The sequence below is a fragment of the Ruditapes philippinarum genome, unplaced genomic scaffold (assembly GCF_026571515.1).
Source record: "Ruditapes philippinarum isolate M1 unplaced genomic scaffold, ASM2657151v2 ctg368_1_1_1_1, whole genome shotgun sequence".
NCBI lineage: Eukaryota > Metazoa > Mollusca > Bivalvia > Venerida > Veneridae > Ruditapes > Ruditapes philippinarum.
In genome coordinates, this window is record NW_026856704.1 from 415,569 (window position 1) to 437,629 (window position 22,061).

Genomic DNA, 22,061 nt, shown 5'->3' on the forward strand with positions numbered 1-22,061 from the left:
TTGTTGTTGTTGTTGTTGTTTTTTCCCTCTTATATCTTGAAAGAAAGTTTCGAAGCATTTCTGTTTTCTTTCTTTCTGTCTTTTTAAATTCAACATTTATATAAACAGTGCACGGTTTAATCGTGCAAAACTGTTAAGTTATATTCAGTTTTGGCATGTTGCATCATTTTAACAATGTAATCATTATATTGATCTCGTAAGCGCAAATAATATTGATAATTGTGTAACATTGCACAATATTTAATTAACGACATACATGTACGTTATTCTTTTTATATCAATTCAAATCATTTTTCGGGATCTAGCTTTCACCTTTGTTGCACTTGTTATTATATATTTTTCTAGCTTTTGATCATAAAGTTTCAACAAACAAATTGCTCTCATAATATTAATTATTATATTTATTACCTTATACACTTGGTGCACTTGATACCAATTAATATTTGAATAATGTTTATTATCTTTGGTGTTAAAATATTGATGAATTATGTTTATTCAGAAAGAATTTTAACAACAGAACGGTTCATTACTTAACATAATGATGTTTATTAATTGTTGTTTGCTTAATACTTATCATACATTTTACATGTTTGTATTAGAAAAAACAACAATCTCGCACTCAGTCATACTCTTGATTTGACCAGGGTCTTTCAAATAGAAAGACCCTGATTTGACAAATTGCTAATTATATACATTTTTTTTTTAATTTCACTTTTTAAGAATATTAAGGGGGGACAGGCTAAATAAATTTTATCGTGAGAGGGAAATGGTTAGAGAATTAACAGTTTGGCTTAAGTGACAGTCTTAATTATAATCATTTAGAAGGCCTATCGTTGTTAGCCATATTTTCCGTATTTCACAATGCAAGATTATACACCTCCATACGTTTTACTTTTTTTTCAATGTATACACGTCGCATTTATTATTTTTTAACACTCTTCCTATTATATAACGGGTTCTATGATATCACGGTATTTACATTTTCTGTGACTGCATGTGAAAGCAACACATGTTGATGATACCTTAAAAATGTGAAACTAAATCGCATAGTATCTGCCAATAAATTTAATTTTGTGAATAATGAATATATTTTATAGTGAGTTAGCTAATGGAAGATATTCACAACTTTATTTGAAGATTTTGACACATATCCATTCTCCCATACTTGCATTTTTTTGGGAATTACCGTGATACCGTAGTAACCTCCTCTGAAATCACCCAAATTGGCAGACAATGAAAATAGTTTTTTGAAATAAATCTCTGACAAACAGTTTTGGAAAATTTCACTTATTAAATAGAAGAAAAATCTTATTTATGTATGATTTTTATATTTAAAAATTTTCTTATAAACGTTAAATACCGTGATATCATAGAACCCCGGGCTACTCGGTACAGTGGCTGCACTCACTGTGATCGGGAGTGTAAAAAGGCTATTTAAAAAAATGAATACTGGTGTATAAGACTATGAAGTATTTATAAAGTGTGATTTGACTTTTTTAATTGCTCAGTATCCCAACACTAAATCTAACTACCCGCGAGGCAGATATTGTGGCGTCTGAACTAAGGTCCTAGGATCAAGGGCAGTTAACTCTTAGCACTCTGTCTAGAATTTTATTTCTAAATTTTCTATAACAGTATTTAGTAAATTTCACGCAGAATGGAAGAAGAGGAGCTTCATGCATCGATACAAACATATCAACTTCAGGTTCCTGTTGTTATTTTCATCTTACATTTGTTTAACATTCCAATACAAGTTTTGGTGAAATGGCTGCATTTTGGACAACACAATTTTTCGGACAATTTCATTTGTTTTTCATTGAGGAAAGGCTAAGCCAGATTGAACATGTCTCACCCTAGACACCCTCAATCCTGTTTTTATCTTTAAAACATTTATTCTGCTTTTATACCTGTTTTTATCCGTCTTGCTAATGACATGCAAAGTTTAGGTCCACAGCAGGGGTTTGATTCAATTGAAGATAGATAAGATATAAACTGAATGAGGTCAGTTGTGCAAGAAAATAATTCTGACCTTTCTGAGAGCTCTGACTCTAATATATGGCATGTTGCATCACCATGTGACACTTTTAACACTTTTAGACATGTGTGTCATTAACTAGTGTCAAAATTGTCTAAAAGGGGGTTCACTTATTTTATAGGAACTTATAATATGTAGGAAAACACATTTAAATGAATAAATCCTTTTGAGTGAAATACATGGCCTTGAGCTTAGATATTAGACATGTAGAATTGCTTAGTGTAGTACTTCTACACAAGTTTTATGAATCATGGCCCTGCATGGGGTCAATATTAATGACTTTGCACTAATGTGAGTTGTTACTGACTTTTCTGTATTAAAGAACTATGACTTTTCTTTATCAAACTTTCAAAGCTGAGCATCATGGCCTCTCATTTCTATAAATTATGTTAAAAGGTAATTTTCTATACTAACAGCTATCTCAAGTACAACAGGCCATTCAAGCTGCTGGTTCTACCCCTGATCTTGAAGCACTACAAACAGATTTACAAGACCTCATCAAACTCACAGAAGGTAAACTAAAATTAAATAGGGGATAATTGTTTAGTTCATGTCACATCATTAAGTTGGTTTCCAGTACTATGCATCCTGGTATTTCACTGATACAACATTCAAACAGTAAAAAATATCAAATTGATAATATTACTGTTTCAAACAGTAAAATAGCAGTTTTATATTTCACTGATATATTTCTATAAAGTACTGAAAATCATGTTATAAAGTTATCAGTTAATCATTCTACTTGGTTTATAACGTACAGAGTTCAGATGTACTGAATGAAAGTAGTTGTATAATAATAGGAAAATGTAAGATTCAGGCGGTGTACAGAAAAGTTCAGATAATGTTTGCAAGGATTAAGCATAGATTTCATTTTCATGCAAATATAGAAAGTGTTTATGTTTTAAACTTATTACCTTAAAGTTAAACTAGATGACAAAAATAAGTGTTCCCTTATTATCTACGATACGAATTTAACAGAACTGAATTTTAAAGTAGAAATTAGTCAGTACATCACCTTGCCAATGTCTTCAATGTTGATTTTCAAGAAATTTTAACCTCTCAAAATATCTTATTATACATTATTCATTGGATGATATTGGGAATCACATTGCCAGAAAAAAAACAGTATTTTTTTCCAACTGTCTTCCAAACTGTTAAAAATATCCTCATCTTAATAGTAGGCAGCTACTGTTTTCATCATGTACAAAATGTATAAAGACAATGGTTTCATACTTTGAACTAATCAGAGACTGCCTTATACATTAATTCAATATTTTAAGTAAAACACTTCTAGCATCAGAATTTCATTTCAATACAGAAGGAAATAATGTACTGAGCAAAAAAGCAAATAATGTGATGTTATGCAAAAAAAAAATGATATGTGAATAATATTATTCTTCTAACAGATAGTTTATTGTCACTGAAGAAAAGCAAACTTTTGAAGCAACTGGATACTAGTCATGATGGTGAGGAAACAGATAGAGAGCATATATCCCATGATGATCAAGGTCAAGGATGTGGGTCAGGTGCTAATAGCATGGATGCTGAGTATGCAGCTTTCCAGGTAAATGATAATACTTCTCATCTTAGTTTCTTACCCTTGTCCATTGAATAGATCTGTCATCGATAGAAACAATACCGATGTATCATTGATATTTTTCTGTTGATCAATAATCGATACACATTTCATAAAATCGATAATTTTGATTTATGAATTAAATGTCTAGAAATTAGGAAAATTCACCCAAAACATATACAGAAGTAGATGTCCTTGTTTAAAATTATCTGTTATTACATAGTGGAAATATTTCACAGCAATGAGGACAGAAAAATGGTCTGGATAAAAATCATGCAATGAGCTTTTATAAACAAGACACTGAACAAAACATGTTTTCAACTGAAATCATTTAAACAGGTTTTAAAGTGAATGACAGGCAAGTAATTTTAGGTAATTATCAGAGAAATAGCAAAAGTGTTAAATGAGGCCAGCAGTCTGCATGACATTCTGACCATGCACACTGATCAGACTTTGTTCTGTTGGCTGCACAAATTTAGCTATTTCTTAAAGTCAAACTTCTTAAAGGAGCTCAACTGATGTCCTAAAGCTTATAAAAATAGAATTTTGAACTCTTTATGTAGGCCAACCGTGGCACGTACATGTAAAATGGAAAAAAAATATGCAAAAAGATAACAAAGATAACTGAGAATTAATTAAAAAATCAACTTTTTTGTGATACTTGGTCTAATTTGAAATAAAAGTGTATAAACTCTTTTCAATATGAATAATTAATCTGAAACAGTGAGTGAATGATAAAATATTGCACACAAGTTATTGGTACATACCTATATTGACACAAATCTGGAAAAAAATATCACAACTTCTGTCATGTCAGAAAAAAACCTCAGTTAAGTCCCTAAAGTTTAAATAATTATTGGCAGCTCAAGTTTTCAAGCAAAGCAGGTCTATTTTTCAAATTTCTTGTTAAAATTAATTTGAAATTTTACTATTGAATTTGTATATGAACATCACCATTTTTACAGGCAATGTTGGGAAATGACAGTTGTGACAACAATAAAGACAGTTCTAAATTAAGTGACAAGGGATCAAACTCTTCAGTTAATATTTCCAAGGGAGATAAATCCATTGACCCTTCAGGGTCAGACAATTTAGATAAGGGTGTTATACCAGACAACAGTGATACAAACACTTGCCCAGTACAGGCATTATCAGATATGTATAATGATATTATAGGCACAAAGTGCCGGGCACCATACACACATGACTGGGGAGCCAAAATATTTGGAAATGCGCTCATTGCTGGAGTTGTGAATGATTCAGAATTGGAGATACCAAAGGTAAGTACAATATTGTAAAAAGAGTTGCTTTGAACACAGGGGAAAATCCTAGGTTATGGTATCATAACTAAAATACTGCTGTTGAGTCTTGATAATTGATTTGGGGTGCCACCGTTTGAAAAAATATTCTGGTTGCTTAAATGCCGATGTAATAACCGTATTCAAGGTTTAACTGACCAAACTAATAAAATCTTTAGATTATCAACATTAGCTTTGTTTCTTTTTGACAAGATATGCAATTTTGTTCATATTTTGTTGTACTCAAAATGATTACAATACATATCCGAATAGGGAGTAACTATTTTCGTCTAGGGTCGTACCATATTCGATCTGATCGGAAAAAATACATTGTTGAGTACAACTTAAGTACAAACAATTGACGTATCTTGTCATAAAAAAACTAAGGTAATATATAGAATCAATTTAAAAAAAAATTCCACCCCTTAGTCAAATACTAACCTCGGTTACCGGAATTTTCTAACCGGTTTTTAGCTAAAAACTGACCATACTGGTTTAAACATGACACCCCTATAATTGATAGTATTGCTATTAAAGGCATATGCTGTAGTAAAGTATTACAACTGTGTCATTTACACATGTTAAAAAAAAATTAAACTTATATCTAAAGTTAATTTAAACAGTCTTTTTATATCTTGAACAATATTGGTTGAGAAAGAAAACACCCTTGTTGGTGCTGTGCAGACCAAAATCAACTAGAATATCCGTGCATTGCACTGTTCCCTATACAAATTTCATGCTTATTTCTTGTCAAAATTAACCATTTGCTGACTGGTTTTAATTGTTGCAGGTTAAAGTGATGTTCTGTAATCCAACACACAGTGCTATGTTACCATGTAAATATTTCCTCGGAGGAAGTTGTAGATTTAGTGAAGGGGAATGCAGGTAAAGGGAGATAATGATATTTTTCAAATTCTAATTGGACATTTAAAAGACAAAGGAAAAAATATGTGTATAATATTTAATATGGAATTTTATACTTTTACTTATTAGTTAGAACACATTAACATTTTATATGTCAACATATAATTGAAAGGGACAAGAACAAAATTAACTTTTATAGTTTCTCATCCTTATTTATAAACTCATATAAGACAACATTGTTTGAAAGTATTTGTTAACAAGGGGTCACTGGTTGGATCCTTAGTGGAGGTGAAATATATTCCTGACAGTTGATTCTTTGATTGAGTCTAATGGTCATTTGTCCTTAACCCATTACTTCATATACACGCCTTTTAACGCCTTTTTCACCCCCCCCCTTTTTGTTGTCTCAAATGGTAAAAAAATGCCTTATTTAGACCCCCAACACCTGTTTTTGTTTGAGAAATGTTGTTAAAAAAAGTGACCAGTTTTTCGGCGCGGCCCCCCAACCAAAAGATACATCAGGGGGTTGCCAAAAGAAGGGGGATGTGCCCCCTTCTGTTTGGGGGGTTTGAAGGGGGGCGGAGTCCCCCTCATCGCCAAGAAATTTTGGACTTGTGAGAGGCTATAAAATGACCTCAGATTGATCATAAGGTAATGTGTAACCAACGCTGAAAAGCATTTGACTCTATCTCAATCCATTGAGAAGTTGCAGCACTTTGAAATCAATTATGATGGAAAAAATCAACGCAAAAATAGTGATTTTTGGCAATTTTGAGATGTCCCCTCGTTGCCATGGTAACAGAAAATTTAAGCCTGAGCATGTTGTTGCAAGGGCAATGGTCCAGTCAACATTTGTGCCAAGTTTGATTAGTGTTGAAGCAGTTTTTATAGTATTATAGCAATTTGAACTTGTAACGGGAGACTTTTCAATGAAAACAGCCATTTTTCACAAAAAGCTCATGAAGTAATGGGTTAACTACTAATTCAAAAATCTTTTATGATTAGCAGATACCGGTAATCACTCCGTGGTCGAGGGGTTAGAGTCGATGACTTCTAATTCAGGTACCTCTCTGGCGTGGGTTCGATCCCCGGGAGATGCTTTGGTAGTTTAGCGCGGAGGAAGGTAGTCTAGTACTGGTGTAACTCTCCAGGAACGATGGTTAGGAAACTACCCGCCTATATGACTGAAATACTGTTGGAAAAAGGCGTAAAATTAAACAAACAAACAAACAAACTTTGGAAGAAATTGGTAATTACTGGTTTGTTATCGATTAAAGCCAATGAGATTGATTGACTGCTGAGATATGACCCAAAATATGGTAAAGTGACTGAAAAAATAAAACGTCATTATAATGTGTGAGCAAAAACTTATTCATATCTTTAAGCATAACCTTTAAACCTATATTCATAACTTAACCAGAATCCATGGTTCATTACCGATATATTTCAGATATAGTCATGGACATGAAGTAGCTTTAGAAGACCTTCAAGAATATCAGGATCCAGATCATAGGTAGGTTGGATATTTACTAGGAATATCAGGATCCAGATCATAGGTAGGTTGGATATTTACTAGATATATCAGGATCCAGATCATAGGTAGGTTGGATATTTACTAGGAATATCAGGATTCAGATCATAGGTAGGTTGGACATTTACTATCGTCCGATCATCTGTTTTTACGCTCATCTGTTTCGACGCCATCTTTGTTTTGGGACCTTTAAATTTGTTGTAGGAACCGACATCGGGGGAATGATCTTTTCCCCAATTTTTCAAAAGGCCGGGCATAAGGTACGGGCCCCTTTTTAAAACGCTTTTAAATTTAAACAAAGTGGAAAATATCAAAAGAAAACCCTTTGGGAAAAAAATTCCCCTATTTATTTAAAACTAAGGTTATTTTTTAAAATTATGGCCCCTAAAAGGCATTAAAAAAATTGAATTGTTTTTACATGGGGAAAATTTTGCAATTAAAAAACCGGGGGAAAAATTTTTACCTTAAATGTTCGTTTGATTTCTTAAAATTTTATTTTTTAAAAAGTCACATGACTTCGTTTTTACCCCAAAAATTTTACCCAAAAGTACTTCTAAATTTTACCCCGTTTTAGGGAAAAATGTTAACTTTTATAATTTCCTTTAAATTAAAACGCTAAATTTGGTTTTTAATTTTAATTTTTAATAATTAAATGGAGTTAATAAAATTTTTTAGATTTAAAAATTTAGCAGTAAAATAGGGGTTAAAATTTGAAAAATTTTGTATTTTTTTATTTTTATTTCCAGGTCCAAGACAAAAAACCAGTTTATTTCGCCCCAAAAAACAAAAAATAAATGATTAAATTTTAAAAAGGGGAGGCCAATGGGGCAACAAAAAACCCACTGCCCAAAAGGGGGGTATTTTAAATTTTTGGCATTTTTCCTTTAGGGCAAAGTTTAAAACGGAAAAGTTTAAACCGGAACTACCAGGGCTGGACCACCCCCAATTTTTCTCCCTTTAAGAGGAAGAAGCTCACCTTTTTTTAAAAATTTAAAAATTTTAAAGGCCCATTTTTGGTTTTTTGGTTACGGGGCAGGGCTGAGGTTTGTTGATAATTTTTGGCTTTTTTGAGGGGAAAGGCCCGTTTGTTTGGGTTCAAGAAGGAGTAAATTGGAAAAACCCCTTTAGGGGTTTTTTTTAAATGGTACATCCAAAAAGGTTTTTAAGTAATTTGGCCGGAGCTAAGTTCCCGAAACCCCGGGGGTCTCGAAATGCAGAGAGCTTTTAAAAAAACAACAGTCCCGTTGTGGGCTCTTTTTTATTTAAAAAAAGAGCTTGGATCTATTTCCACCCAAAAAATTTTAACCTTTTAATTTTAGAGAACCAGAGAGATTATACCCAAGAAGCAAAGGGCCCCCAAACACATCAGACAAGCCCCTCATTGTTTTCAGGGTATTTTAAATTTCCAGCCTCAGGCCCGTAACCCTTTTGTAAGGGAGTGGGTTTTAATGTTTTAAGGGTGTGGGAAGCCCGGGGGAAAGGGAATTTCCCAAAACCCCTTTTTTTTGTTCCCAGGTGAAGAATGGGTTCTTTACTTTAAGGGTTTTTGGGGGCTTTTCCTTTTTTGTTTTTTTGGAGATTTTAAGTGAAATTGGCTGGAGTAACGCAGTAATTTTTCAAAATTTTCATTTGAAAACCACTTGGGTGAATTTTTACCCCACCTGCACGTTTTCCCAAAAAACAATCCAGGGGGTTGATCATAAATTTTATGGTTACAAGTCTTACCTAAATAAAATTTTTCCCAATTAAATGGGGTTTAAAACAGAAAATTTGATTAAATCTACAATAATGTATGTCATAAGTTCATTCGTTAGAACTGTGGAAAATGTATTACTAGGTACATTATATGTGAACGTGGCTGCTCAGCATATACCAAAGCCATGTCTCCAGAAAATCTTCGCTCTTCATTCCGAAAAACGGATATCTATCCATTCAATCCTGATGTGGTGGATCCAACAAATTTCAAGCCTTCTGAGCCTCTTCAACAGGAAACTGAAAATATACCTATTGATGCTGAAACACCAAAAACAGCTACTGAATGTCCAATTGAATTCTTCACTGCCAAAGAGGCAACAGTTAAAACCAAGAAGCCACCCACGAAGAAGCGTAAATATCTAAGTTATGTAGTTAGTGGCAAGCCAATTACAAAAGACCACATGGTGGATGCTATAACACAGCATGAAAGTCACAAGACCTGTAAGCCAGCACCAAAACCAAGCACTTCTGGTACATCCAAGCCAAGAAACCTTCCAGCTAGCAGATCTGAAGATGTTGATTCTGATGATTCTGACACTGCAGATACTGAATTATGCTGTGTTTGCAATCTGTTTACACCAAAAGAAGTACGCAATAGCTCCTCCCTGATATTTGTACAATGGGTTCAATGTAGTAACTGTGAACATTGGGTTCATCTGATGTATTGTACAAAAGTCAGAGTTGTCAGGAGGGGTGATAACTTTTTGTGCCCTCATTGTATAAATGTTCAATAAAATCTATAAAGAATAAAAGATAAAATAATATTATGAAATAAAAAAAATAATGAAATAAAAAAAAAATATAATGAAATAAAAATAATTTTATCTGTTCATGGTGTTGTTAACTTATATTTTTGCTCGTCCAAAATTATCAATTGCTGTACATGTTACAATACTGTGAAAAAGACTTGAAATAGCAAGCCAATCAAAAGGCGTCATTTCATATGACCGTAAACGAAGATGGATGCCTCCATGGTCTGCTGACTAACTACGAAAATCAACTCAGTTGAACCACTGGCAATAGTAAATTAGGTTTGCTTGAAGAGATAACATACTTTTGTTTCTTTAAATGATATTTTATTTAACATTTAATCTGAATAAAAAATAATTCAGCTATAACACTGCTTAAGGGCGTCGAAACCGATGACTCAAGGATAGGAATATCAGGATCCAGATCATAGGGAGGTTGGATATTTACTAGGAATATCAGGATCCAGATCATAGGGAGGTTGGACATTTACTAGGAATATCAGGATCCAGATCATAGGGAGGTTGGACATTTACTAGGAATATCAGGATCCAGATCATAGGTAGGTTGGATATGTACTAGTTATATCAAGATCCAGATCATTGGTAGGTTGGACATTTACTAGGAATATCAGGATCCAGATCATAGGGAGGTTGGACATTTACTAGGAATATCAGGATCCAGATCATAGGAAGGTTGGATATGTACTAGTTATATCAAGATCCAGATCATTGGTAGGTTGGACATTTACTAGGAATATCAGGATCCAGATCATTGGTAGGTTGGACATTTACTAGGAATATCAGGATCCAGATCATTGGTAGGTTGGACATTTACTAGGAATATCAGGATCCAGATCATAGGTAGGTTGGTTATTAACTAGATATATCAGAATCCAGATTTTTATAGGTCGGTTAAACATATATAGAGAATATCAGGGCAAAAGTAAAATCAGTTGAACAATTAAAAGGAAAAATCATAGTATAGATGTTTAAAGAAAGGTAAAACTTGTAGAGAATATCAGACATAGATAAAAAGAATAGAACAAAATGAAAATAATTGTTTTTTCCTTATCAATAGACTATGCATTAGGAAAGTCTTTGTGTCTTTGAGGTTATAATGTTGTTTTGGCAGGGTTATGAATATAATGTCAGTAGTGTATTTAGCTTTACAACTTGTGCAATACGTAGTGTGGAATGTAAAAAAATCAGTGTGGAATAGGGAAAAAAAGTGAAATATGGGCGAATTAGTGTGAAAGGAGGTAAATCAGTGTGAAATGTGGAAAGAAGGTAAATCAGTGTGAAATGTGGAAAGAAGGTAAATCAGTGTGAAATGTGAAAAAATCTGTGTGAAATGTGGTGAGAAAAAATCTGTGAAATGTGGAAAAATAAGTTTCAAAGAAGGAAAATCAGTATGAAATAAGGCAAAATTAGTCTGGATATATGTCTTTTCATCTTTCGGTAATACTATTTTCATTCCACACATAGGTATGAATTATGATAGCTAAAAGGCTTTCATCACTCAGTAAATCTGAAATATAATGAGACTAACTTAAACAATGTATCTCATTTTCAATTCAATTTTTTTCTACCATTTCAGTATATTGAAATTAGAGTCCCGTTGCCTGGCCAGGTACGAGGATGATGATCTATGGTATAAAGCCACTATAGTTGATCTACATGATGAGGGCGCTTCGGTAACATTTGATGATTATAATGATACACCTCTATATCTGTGCTTCGAGGATATTCTTCCCTTAGGTGTGTACTTTTTCATGAAACATTGTAATTATTTCAGTCATGTTTATTAGTGCCAAACCACTTACTTTATTTTTTACTCTGTGCAGGGTCTACCTTGAACTGAAAAATTATGGAGAAGTGACTTTTCCCTTCAAATAGGGCAATGTGAAAATATTTTTGGCGAAGTTTTCTCCCGACTTTGCCCTAAACGCAGTCCCTGCTCTGTATATTACAAACAACTTGTACCACATTGCAAAGTGTGATTTTTTTAACTGTTAACCTGCTGAATTTTTGTTTAATTTGTCTTGCATTAAATTGGGAACAATCCGTTTGAATTTCAACATCAAAATACAAAAATTAAGCTACATGTACCAACAGTACAGAGCCTGGCTCTGTACTGTTGGCAAAAGTTAATAACTTTCGGTTCCAGAAGGTTAATGGTTGAAGGAAAAAAAATTTCATAATGACAGGCTATCTAGCTACTGTGAAATCAGATGATTTCATGAGGCCAAAAATTTGCCAAATCAACATTTTGGACTATTTGGCAAAGTTAAATATTTGCAAATCCCTACCCTCAGTTCTGTGACAATTATATTGTTGATACTTATTTAGCAAATATTTATTTTACTGAGAATCTTTTATTTGTGAAATTAGCAGAAAATTTAATCCCTTGTGAAAATTTCTAATTTTACAGTACTGTTTACCAAAGCTGCATAATCTTAGTGCCAAATAAACCAATGTATCGTCACCATGGATTTTAATCTACCTGTATAAATGGAAAGTCAGCATTTAACCCAAATAGTCACTGATATTGTGGATGTCAATGCCAACGAAATCAATGACATGCGACCTCTTGCTTATGAAATATTTCTATTATAGTTTTGGAACTAAGTGTCTTGTTTACAAATATAAAAAAAAGCATATTTGTGTAGAGTTTTATTTATTTATTCCCTTTTAAATTGCTTGAGCTTCAAATAATTTTGTTTGTAATCTTATTTCTTTCACATATTTTATTGTAAGATTGAAAGTCAAGGATAATTGTTTATTTTAGGTGACAATGTAGAAGAATCCAGTGATTCTGATGATGGTCCAATCAACAGACAAGATTCAGATTCAGATGATGAACTTCCTGTGTTTCTATGGAAACCAAAGTCACATGGTCTTGGTGATCTAGGTCAGTGGGAAGCTCATACAAAGGTAGACAATTTAAAAAAAAAAATATCTTTTTTTTTTTCATTTACTCAAAGTTAAAAAAATGGATTTTGAAGTATAATGAAATGTATTCAATTAGAATTATTGAATGTGTGTCTATTTTCAAATCATTTCTGGTATAAAACTGTTGCTTTCCTATCTTTTTGTTAAAAAATGTCATTTATTTTAAAAGGTGATAGAAAAAATAACAGAGATCTCTCTAAATACCAGTGACAACATGGCCAGTATAAGGTTTAGAATGAAACAAAACTGTGGGGACATTGGGGTTTAATTTTCGTTTTACTTCTAATTTACTTTCCTTTCACCATGGGGGGTGAAATCTTTTTTAAGAACTTTATTAGTTTTTTCATGTAAAGTTTTTCTATCCGCAAGTTGCGGGAAGGTCAGTGGTTCTGCTTGGGGGACCCCGTCTGCCTGGTATGAACCCAAAGGGCCCAGCTCCCTTTCCCCTTTCAGGTAAAATGCCATTTCAACAAAAATACCCAAATAACTGTTAGTTTATACCCTTTGACCACAAAAGGGATGATTTTGGGAATTTTAGCGATGGTTTAAAATTTCATGTATTGTTTATACTATTATTTCAGGGGATAGGGAAATAAATTATTGACCAAGATGGGTTATGGTTCCTGGCAAGGGCTTGGTTAAAGGGCCCGGGGAAGGTCGTATTCAACCCCGTTCCCCTACAACTTCTTCCTTTAAGGTATATCAAATTGTAAAATTTTCCCCTTTGGGTTTGTGCCCAAAAATTTTTGATATACATTGGGAGTTACAGTTTGACTTTTAAAAAATATTGACACACCCCCTGTGTAAATTGGGCATCCCAAAGGGCATATAACTGTCTTTAGTGCAACTATTTGCTAGTTTGGAAAAAAATTAAAAAACTTTTTTAAAAAACCAAAATTTGAATTTTCGGGGGGATGTCACACTTTTTTTTGAGATTTTCTTTTTTTTAATTTTTTGGTGGGTTCCAACCCATTAATTTTTAGTTAATTTTGTGTCCTAAGCAAGTTCATAAATTAATCCCTTGGGTTTTGTTTTAAATTTTTAAATTTTTTTGCCCCTTGCCCAAAGTCAAATTTTCTTTTTGTGCACAAACCCAAAAAATCTAATTTTTTTTCAAATTTTTCAACCTTTTTTTTTCAAGTGTTAAGCTTACTCATTTTAAAGACCCAATTTAGGGATTTTTATGAATTTAAAGTGAAAAAAATTTTTTAGAATTTGAATATAGAAACTTGGGGAATTTTTAAAACCGTTTTTTTTGAGAAATGGTTTTAAAGGTTTTTAATTTAAAATTATACCAATTTTTGCCTCCTGTCTTTTTTTAGGTTTTCCCAAAAACCGGTGAAAATTTGACCATTTTATGTAACCGGTTAAGTAATTTTAAAAACAAAGCTTAAAGGGAACATTTGGTTGGGTTTTTCAAGCGCCCCGTTTCAAAAAACCCGGGGAAAAAAATTTCACATAAGGAAAATTAACCCCCAGTTTAAAAATGGAAAGTGGCAATGATTTTACAAAATTTTTTGGAAAAAGTAAAATTAAAAAACCCAACCAACCAAAATTTCAAAATCCCCTCAATCAACTGACTCCATCAATATTGATGTGAATGAATTGCCATTTTCGGAACTGAGGCTACTGGAATATTCATATTCAAACTAATTCTAGTAATAAAACAAACTGCTTCATCAAACTTCAACCTATTTTTTTTTTAGCCTCGTCTGCTTCGGAAGAGAGTCAAGCTATTAATGATCGGCTTCAAGAGTTTTGTTGGGTTTTAGTGTTCCCTCATTATTCCAAAAACTTTATAATGTAAAGGCCAATAGCTCTTACAAAATTTTAAAAGGAATTATATATGGAAAACTGGAAATACTTTATCTTTTAAGAACCAAAAGGGGGCATAGTTTCTGGGAAGCCTTTAATATTTTGGGGAAATTTTTGGATTTGAGTTATGTCCCCTTTTTTAATAGGAATTTTGGTCAAATTGTTTGGTTTATTTTAAGGAGACGAGGGTTTTTAAACACAAGCATGCCATGTTCTTGTTTTTGGGTTTTTTTTCAAAAATAACCACCAAAATTTTTTTAAATTTTTTTACTTTATTTTTTTCTTCCCTCTTCCCCGGAAAATTCCCTTGGACAAATTATGGAGCGAAGGGGAAATGGCTGGAGAGAGAAAACATGTTTGATGGGGATGAAGAAAAAGGAGGAAAGAAAAAAAAGAAAAAAGAGAAAAAAGTTAAGAAACAGCCGGCAGACCAAAATGTACCAAATTTTTTTTTTGAAAAAATTTTTAAAAACAGAAAATACATGGGAAGAAAAAAGGTTTAATTTTTTGGGTTAGACTTTAAATTTTATTTAACTTTTTTGGCAATTTTGTTGTTGGAAAAAATTTTTGTACTTGTTCAAATTTTTTTTTTAGGAAAAGATTTTCTTTTTTTAGTTTAATAAATTTTTTTTTTTTTATTATAGGATGAAATTTTTATGCCACCAATTTAGAGGCATATAAAAATGTAGCATTTGTCTTTCCCATTTTGGGGGGGTTTCCCCGAAATGAAACTGGGGGGGAAAATGTCTTCTGCACAAAATATAGTTTAATTTAAAGATTTGATTTTATTCCCAAATGAACCCAAAAAAAGATTGGGGTTAAAATTAAAATGTGTTCCCCACCCTCATTAAGTTGTACAAAATCCCTTTTTATACATCCCCCTAAAAATTTTAAAATTGGGAGCTTTTGTGATGGGGGGGTCCTTTGGTATTTTTGTTTTCCTTGTCTCAAACCCAAAAACCCTTGGGGAAAGTTTGGGAAAATTTTGATTGGGACATAAATTGACCTTATTGAGTTTTTAGGTCATTCAAAAAGAGGTATGGGCATTTGTGACTATAACCCTTTTTAAAGAAAAATATGCCTTTTCTTTGTGAAAAATAGGGCCTAAAGGCCCGTTACCCCCGGGAAGGGTGCCTTTTTTGGGTGATCCATTTTGCCCTTTTTTAATTTTAAATTTAAAAAGGGAGGGATTTTTTCCCGAATTTCGGGGGAAAACCCACCCAAAAATTCTTGGAAATTGGGAATTTCAGTTTGGTTTTTTTGTTAAAAAATTTGGGAAAAAAGCCCGGGGCTGAAAAATTTTCAAATGAAAAAAATATGAAAAATTTTGTTTACTTGGGCTTTTTGATGCATCTTTAAGATTTTTAAGCCCCAAAATTAAAAGTGAAGAAAACCCTTATTTGCAAAAATTTTTGAATTTTTTTTAATTTTTAAAATTTTTTTTTTGTAAATTTCAATTTGGGAATTTTTTTTTGTGGATTGGGGGAAAAAAATATACTTTTTCAATTTGGGGAAAATGACCCAAACCGGCATAAAATAAACAAAAAAAAACCCTGTCAGGGGAATAAAGGGGTAAAATTTAATTGGGATTTTTTAGGGATAGAGAAACAATTTAAGAATTAAAAAAATTGTACATAAATTTTAAAATTTTTAACAAATTAAAAAACATTTTTTTTAAACTAAACAAGCCTATACTTCAAAAACAAAACTTGAAAGATAGTGAATAGGTTATATGCCCGGCATTTTTCCCGCATTTTGGGGGAAAAACACCTTAAAGGACTCAACTGAGGGGAAAAAGGATATTCAATTCAAAATTTAAAAATTTTTACATTGGGGGCAAGTGAAGAAAATTTAATATTTAAAAAAAGACAAGGGGAAAAAAAGAAATATTCTTAGAATCAAATTTAATACTAATTTTGTAGCGATTTTTAGTCAGATTTGAGTGATTTAGGTCATTTTGCACAAAGAAAAAGATTATTCCCATTGGGTTTTAAAAATTTTGGTTTTAAAAAAATGGGTTAGAAAATTGGGTTTTTTTTAACTTTAACCCCAAATGTTTTCCCCAAAAACTTTGTAAATAAAAATTTTTTCCTGTCAAAGATTTTTAAAAAAAAACCTCGTGGGGTTTCCCTTTTTTTAAAAATTTTCGAGAAAATATTTTTGAATTTTAAACCCAAAAGGTTTCTTTAAGTTTGGGGGTAAAAAATAAACCCCGGGCAGAAATATAAAGCAGGTGACCAAGGGTTTTAAATTGGGTTTTTTTATCAGTTTGTAAAAACTTATATAGAAAACTTTAAACTTCAATTGGAAAATGGAAGGAAAAATTTTAAAGGGAAGTAAAAGTAAAGTTTTAAAACAAACTTTTAAAGAAAAATTGTTTTAAATTTTTTGGATTTTATGAATGAAATTTTAAATTTGGGATTAATCCTTCAAAGCAAAATTTATCATATTTTAAACATATTTTTGCAATAAAAACCTTTAAAAATTTTTTCCCTTTTCTATTAATTGAAAAATTGAAAAAAAATGGTGTCATGTAAAAATTCATGCTTTTGTTTTTTCATTTATTTTAATTTTCCCAAAAAAATGCCCACAAAAGTTTAAAAACCCCCCTTTTTTGTAAACAAAAAACCCATTGGGAATTTAAACTATTTTATCTTGGGAAAAATTCCTTGAACCTTTTTTTCTTTAAAAATTTCCTCTAAAAAACCCTCGAGCCTTTGGTTCAAAATTTATTTCCTGAATTTTTATTTTCACTAGTCACATTTTCCCCCTTCCCCTTTTTTTTGATTTGGGCCCCCCTTCCAGAAAACGGGAAATGGGGGCCCTCAGTCCGCGTTCGCAAAAGGGGGGGTTTAATTAAAAAGTTAAGGCGGGCCCAAAAAAATTTTCCTTTACATTGTTTTTCCTGTAAAACCCCCTTTGGGGCTTGCCTTTTTTAAAAACTGGATTTAAGGAATGCAAATTGCTGTTGGGAAAGGAAAAACGTGGCCTTTTTTAAACCCCTTTTTTGACCCTGTATCGCTTTTTGGTTTTCCCTGTTCAATTTTTAGTATTTTAAATCTTGGGTGTAAAATTTGGGTCTTGTGATAAGCAAACTTTTTTTGGAAATCTTCATTTTCACTACGTACATAATCATATGGGCTGGATTCATCAAAAATTGTTTCAAATTGGGGTGGCGTTGAAAGACCCCTTTTACCTTTGGGGTTTGGGGAAATGCTTTCCGGGTTTTTAAAATCGGGGACATTTATTTCCGGTGTCTTTAAATGAAAACTGCAAAGATAATGAAACTCTTTCATTTCCTTTTCTGTAAATTTAGATCAAATTTTTTGGGGCCGTTTTTTAGGTATTATTGGCTTTTTTTTGGGGAAAGGGGTTTTTTTCCCGTGATCCAAAGGGTAAAACATGTAACACAAAAAAATCTGTGGATTCCCCCTACAGTTTTTTTCTTCCCTGATTTTCAGACCAAAAATGCCAAAAATCATCTCCAAAATTATTTCCCTATATTTCCATTTGAAAAGGTGTTTTTTAAAAGCTAAAAGTTTTTTTCCGTAAAAGAGGGCTGTTTTCAGTTAAAAAAATCTCTCCTTCTCTTTTTCAGTTTTCCTAAAGCAAATGATTTTTCCAGTTCTTCCCCTATTAAACCCAAATTTTAGAAACCAGTCTTAGGAAGTCACAACACCGGGGACTGGGGTTCTAAGGTTTTTTTGTAACTTATTTTTTTACATTGAAAGGGTTCATCTTTTTTGGTCAGTATGGTTATCTTTAAACTTCAAGTTTTTGAGGCAGACGTCTTTTCCCTCACCGGAAACAGCCCAAATTCTTTTAAAATTCCATTTACCCCATAAAAAAATTTTTAATTTATTGTAAAATGTTATTTTATTATGGTAGGGGTTAAGGGTTATAAGTCGTAAAAGGAAAGTAGAAATTTTTAAATTTGAACAGTTATTTCTTGGGGGCCCATTAAATAAAATTAAAAAAATGTAAATGAACCCGGGGAGTAAGTTCCAGATTTTTTTGATGTTCTTTTTTTTTGGGGGTGGGATGAATATTCTGACTTTTTGGGTTTTCTTCTCTGAATTTTATTTAAATTTTTTCACCTTTTTTCCCTTTTTTTTTAAAAATTAAATTTTAGACTTTGATTGAAAAAGTATAAAAAAAGGAAGGGTTTTTTTCAACCCTAGTCTTTTGTTTTAATGTTCTTTTTAAATTTTAACTGTTTTTATTCATTGTCATGTACCCTGTTTTGGTTTTTCCTTGTTTTTAAAATTTCCCCTTTCCTTGCCTGGGAATGAAATGACTAGCCCTTTTAACCAGTATTGAAACCAAAGCCAACCCGGGCCAATTTTCTGGTGACATGTTGACCCGCCCACTATTTTGGGGCCTTTCCCCAATAAATTTTCATCTTTGGAAAAATTTCCCCAAAAAAAAAAAAAATTTATAATAACCAGTTTCCCAAAAAAGGAAAAATGAGCAAATTTACATTTGAAAATTTTTAGCAAGTAAAAGGTCAAAGAAAAATTTCCCCTTACCAATATTTTTTTAAAAAACCAAATTTTTTTTACCTTTTGGGTTTTACTGATTTCTTGTTTCTGCTTTTTCTGTTTCTGCCAAACTTTAAAAGACCTTGATTTATTTTTTTTTCTTTTTTTTGCTGTGAAAAATGGCCATGGCCCTTTACCTGTAAAAGGGTCAATTTTTTGCTGCAAAAATTGCTTGATCCGGAACTCTCTTGGTTTATTGGCCCTTTTTTTTGTTAAAAAAGATAGTTTATTTTTAAGATATTTTTTATAATAATTTTTTCAAAAAATGCTTCTTTATTTAAATTTCATTTAAAGGGATTCTAGGGCCCAAAAAAAAAAAAGGATGATCTTTAATTTTTTTTTAATGAGCTTTATATTTTTTTTAAAAGAGTTTTTACTGTTAGCCCTTTAAAGATGAAAAGGGAAATTTGGGAAATAAGTTTTTGTAAATTTTAAAAAACCTAGTTGGGGGGGAAAAAAAATACATGTTTATTATCGGTAATTTTATTGGGCCCCTTTTTTTTTATTTTTTTTAAAACAAAAATAAAGTTTATAAATTTTTCATAGAGAACCAAAAAGGTATTTTTAAAAAGTATAAAATTTTTCGGGAAAATTAAATTTTTAGTTTTGAAAAGGGGAAAAATTTTTTTTCAAAATTTCTTTATTTTTATTTTTTTAGCTTTTAAGAAATTTCAGAAACATAGGTTTTCTTTTGGGATTTTTTAAATAAAAGGGAAAATTCCAAAATAATATAACACATGTAAATAGAAACTGGTTTTTTATGTAAGGGGATTTTGAAACTCCCCTTGTTTTTAAATTTTGGAAAAAATTTGGGGCACTTTTGACGTGCTTACCGTACAGTTTTCCTGTAGATTATCAGCAAGAACATGTCCAGCAGTGGTAGCTATATCCTGTATACCTGCCACTACTTCGGGACATTTTAGTTCTGATTCTGTCAGGGCCTCTTGTGTCATTTGTAACACCTCTCGACCTGCTACTACTGTTGTTTTGTCTTTCTGTGCTTGATTTATAAACCTGATGAATAAAGGGGGAATTGAGTTTGGCATACTTGATTGATATTTGTCAAGAACATGACTTTATGGATTTATTATAATTCTTGAATATTAGTTACAAGAACTTTTAAACATGATGAATAAAATTGAAATGTTAGGGAATGTTGAAATGTTTAAATTACCATTTTAGAAACCTGAAAAAAAATAGTTGCCATTTTAAAGTGTTTAATGTGCCCTTTACTAATTACAGATAGTTATCTTTAATTCAATGCTTTCAACTATTGGACTGTGATATTGTATATTAAGGTGTCAGTCTCTCACTAAAGAGGTAATTACTTGAAAAGGAACCCAGCATTTTATTGTGGATTGGTAGGTTGACATTCATTTGGTTTTCCTTGGAATTGAATGTTAGAAAGACTACAAACCCCTCAACAGGGAAATGTCCGAGGCCTGGATGATCAAATCATAAAAATAAATATCTTATTTACCTGACAAGGAGGGTATTTAACATGAGACTGTTGACCCCATCGCCTGAGATTTGAGTTGGTTCCTGGCATACAGGACAAGTCACATGATCTTGGGAAGGCTCGGTGATATAGGACTGCAGGCAATCAGTACAGAAACTGTGGAGACAGTCCAGTATCCGTGGTAACTCGTAAATCTTGTTACATAGTTTACAGCGTATCAGATCAAACTGCTGATGCTGTCGCAGTCGTGGGTCTGCCATGTTTACATCAACTGTGTTAAAAGAAAGATGATATTATTAATTCTGTTGCTGAATTAATACATCAAACTTTATCTAGGACAATTTCCTCAGTGATTTAACAGTGTAGTTCAGTGAAAAAAATACTGTAGAATAACCAAGGAAAGTGGACTTGTTTGTACTTAAAGTACTGGCAGTCGGTAACGGTACCTTTATTGCCACCAAACATGTTGATGTAAATCTTGAACATTTCATTTAACAGAAATTTTCACAAGGAAGGAGGGCACCTATCCTGCATTAATTTTGTCAAAGCACTTATTAATAAGATAGATCTGTGGTAATCCCTCAAAAGGGAAAATATAAAACTTTAAAATCCTGACAAATTTGTTTTCCGTCGTATATTATAATTTTGTTATCCATTTCATTAATGCTGAAATACAAAAACTTTAAAATCCAGACTTGGTTCGTTTTTCAAACAGTATACATGTATAAATTATGATTTTGTATCCATTTACACTAAAGTTGAAAAATTGTTTTGTGTGATAAAAATCCTCAGTCTGTTCCTGGAACCAATCAATACTCAGAGTGTAAAATTAAGTCTTGTTATTTATTTATTTTTCATATGAAAATTATTAATTTTTCATATGAAAATTAAAGTATATGTTTAATTAACATCCAACAAATTTTATTTTACTCTTTCTCTTTTTGACATATTAAATAATTAAAATCCTCATATTTAAGCCAAACAAAACCAGAAAATTACGAGCAATTTAAATGTATTGATTTCTTAGATTCTTTCATTTACTCACATGGTAGCATGCTTGTCATTTTAGAGAAATTTCGTGTTGCACAAATTCAGCATAAATCATAGAAACATGAAAGAATGAATTACAAAAAACATATCTCCATCAGGTCATCAACTCCAATAAGGCATTGCTGTTATGCTACTGATTCTCAGAAAGTTTTGATACCATAATATTTCAAATAAAGGTATAAGCAAGAGTTAATGAAAATTCTTGACTTAATATCAAAGACGTATGGCTAATTGGTTAACATGTTGGACTGGTAATATAAGATTTGCAAGCCAAGTGCGTTAATCTAAGAATTGCTAGCCAGGTGAGTTTAAACCCCATCATGGTCAAGCTGTTGATTTCTTTAGCAAAATTTTTTACACTCATTCCTCACAGTACTGTTTGGTTCAAGAACAGATTCAAGAGTGTTCCTATAGGCTTATAGCTAATCCTTCACAA

At 32.0% G+C, this 22,061-nt stretch overlaps 2 protein-coding genes across 2 annotated transcripts; one reads left to right on the forward strand and one right to left on the reverse strand.

The window, feature by feature from the left end:
* Nucleotides 1–1,549: 1,549 nt before the first annotated feature.
* On the forward strand, nucleotides 1,550–13,356 carry LOC132747449 (zinc finger CCCH-type with G patch domain-containing protein-like). The gene is made up of 9 exons (XM_060736831.1): nucleotides 1,550–1,705; nucleotides 2,452–2,548; nucleotides 3,442–3,599; nucleotides 4,577–4,891; nucleotides 5,700–5,794; nucleotides 7,224–7,286; nucleotides 11,406–11,566; nucleotides 12,597–12,742; nucleotides 13,342–13,356. The coding sequence occupies exons 1-9, from the start codon at nucleotides 1,658–1,660 to the stop codon at nucleotides 13,354–13,356; spliced, it is 1,098 nt and encodes a 365-aa protein (XP_060592814.1). The 5' UTR covers nucleotides 1,550–1,657.
* Nucleotides 13,357–19,495: 6,139 nt separating this feature from the next.
* On the reverse strand, nucleotides 19,496–21,719 carry LOC132747450 (tripartite motif-containing protein 2-like). The gene is made up of 4 exons (XM_060736833.1): nucleotides 21,621–21,719; nucleotides 20,597–20,846; nucleotides 19,950–20,130; nucleotides 19,496–19,501 (listed from the first exon to the last, which is right to left on the reverse strand). The coding sequence occupies exons 1-4, from the start codon at nucleotides 21,637–21,639 to the stop codon at nucleotides 19,496–19,498; spliced, it is 456 nt and encodes a 151-aa protein (XP_060592816.1). The 5' UTR covers nucleotides 21,640–21,719.
* Nucleotides 21,720–22,061: the final 342 nt, after the last annotated feature.

Bases quoted from the DNA above. Each gene is read 5' to 3' on its own strand.
- LOC132747449 (XM_060736831.1), top strand. From the start codon at position 1,658: ATGGAAGAAGAGGAGCTTCATGCATCGATACAAACATATCAACTTCAG. The intron at 5,795-7,223 runs GTAAAGGGAGAT...GATATATTTCAG, and splicing joins TTTAGTGAAGGGGAATGCAG to ATATAGTCATGGACATGAAG. The intron at 11,567-12,596 runs GTGTGTACTTTT...TGTTTATTTTAG, and splicing joins CGAGGATATTCTTCCCTTAG to GTGACAATGTAGAAGAATCC.
- LOC132747450 (XM_060736833.1), bottom strand. The intron at 20,131-20,596 runs GTAAATAAGATA...TTTATTCATCAG, and splicing joins TTAAATACCCTCCTTGTCAG to GTTTATAAATCAAGCACAGA.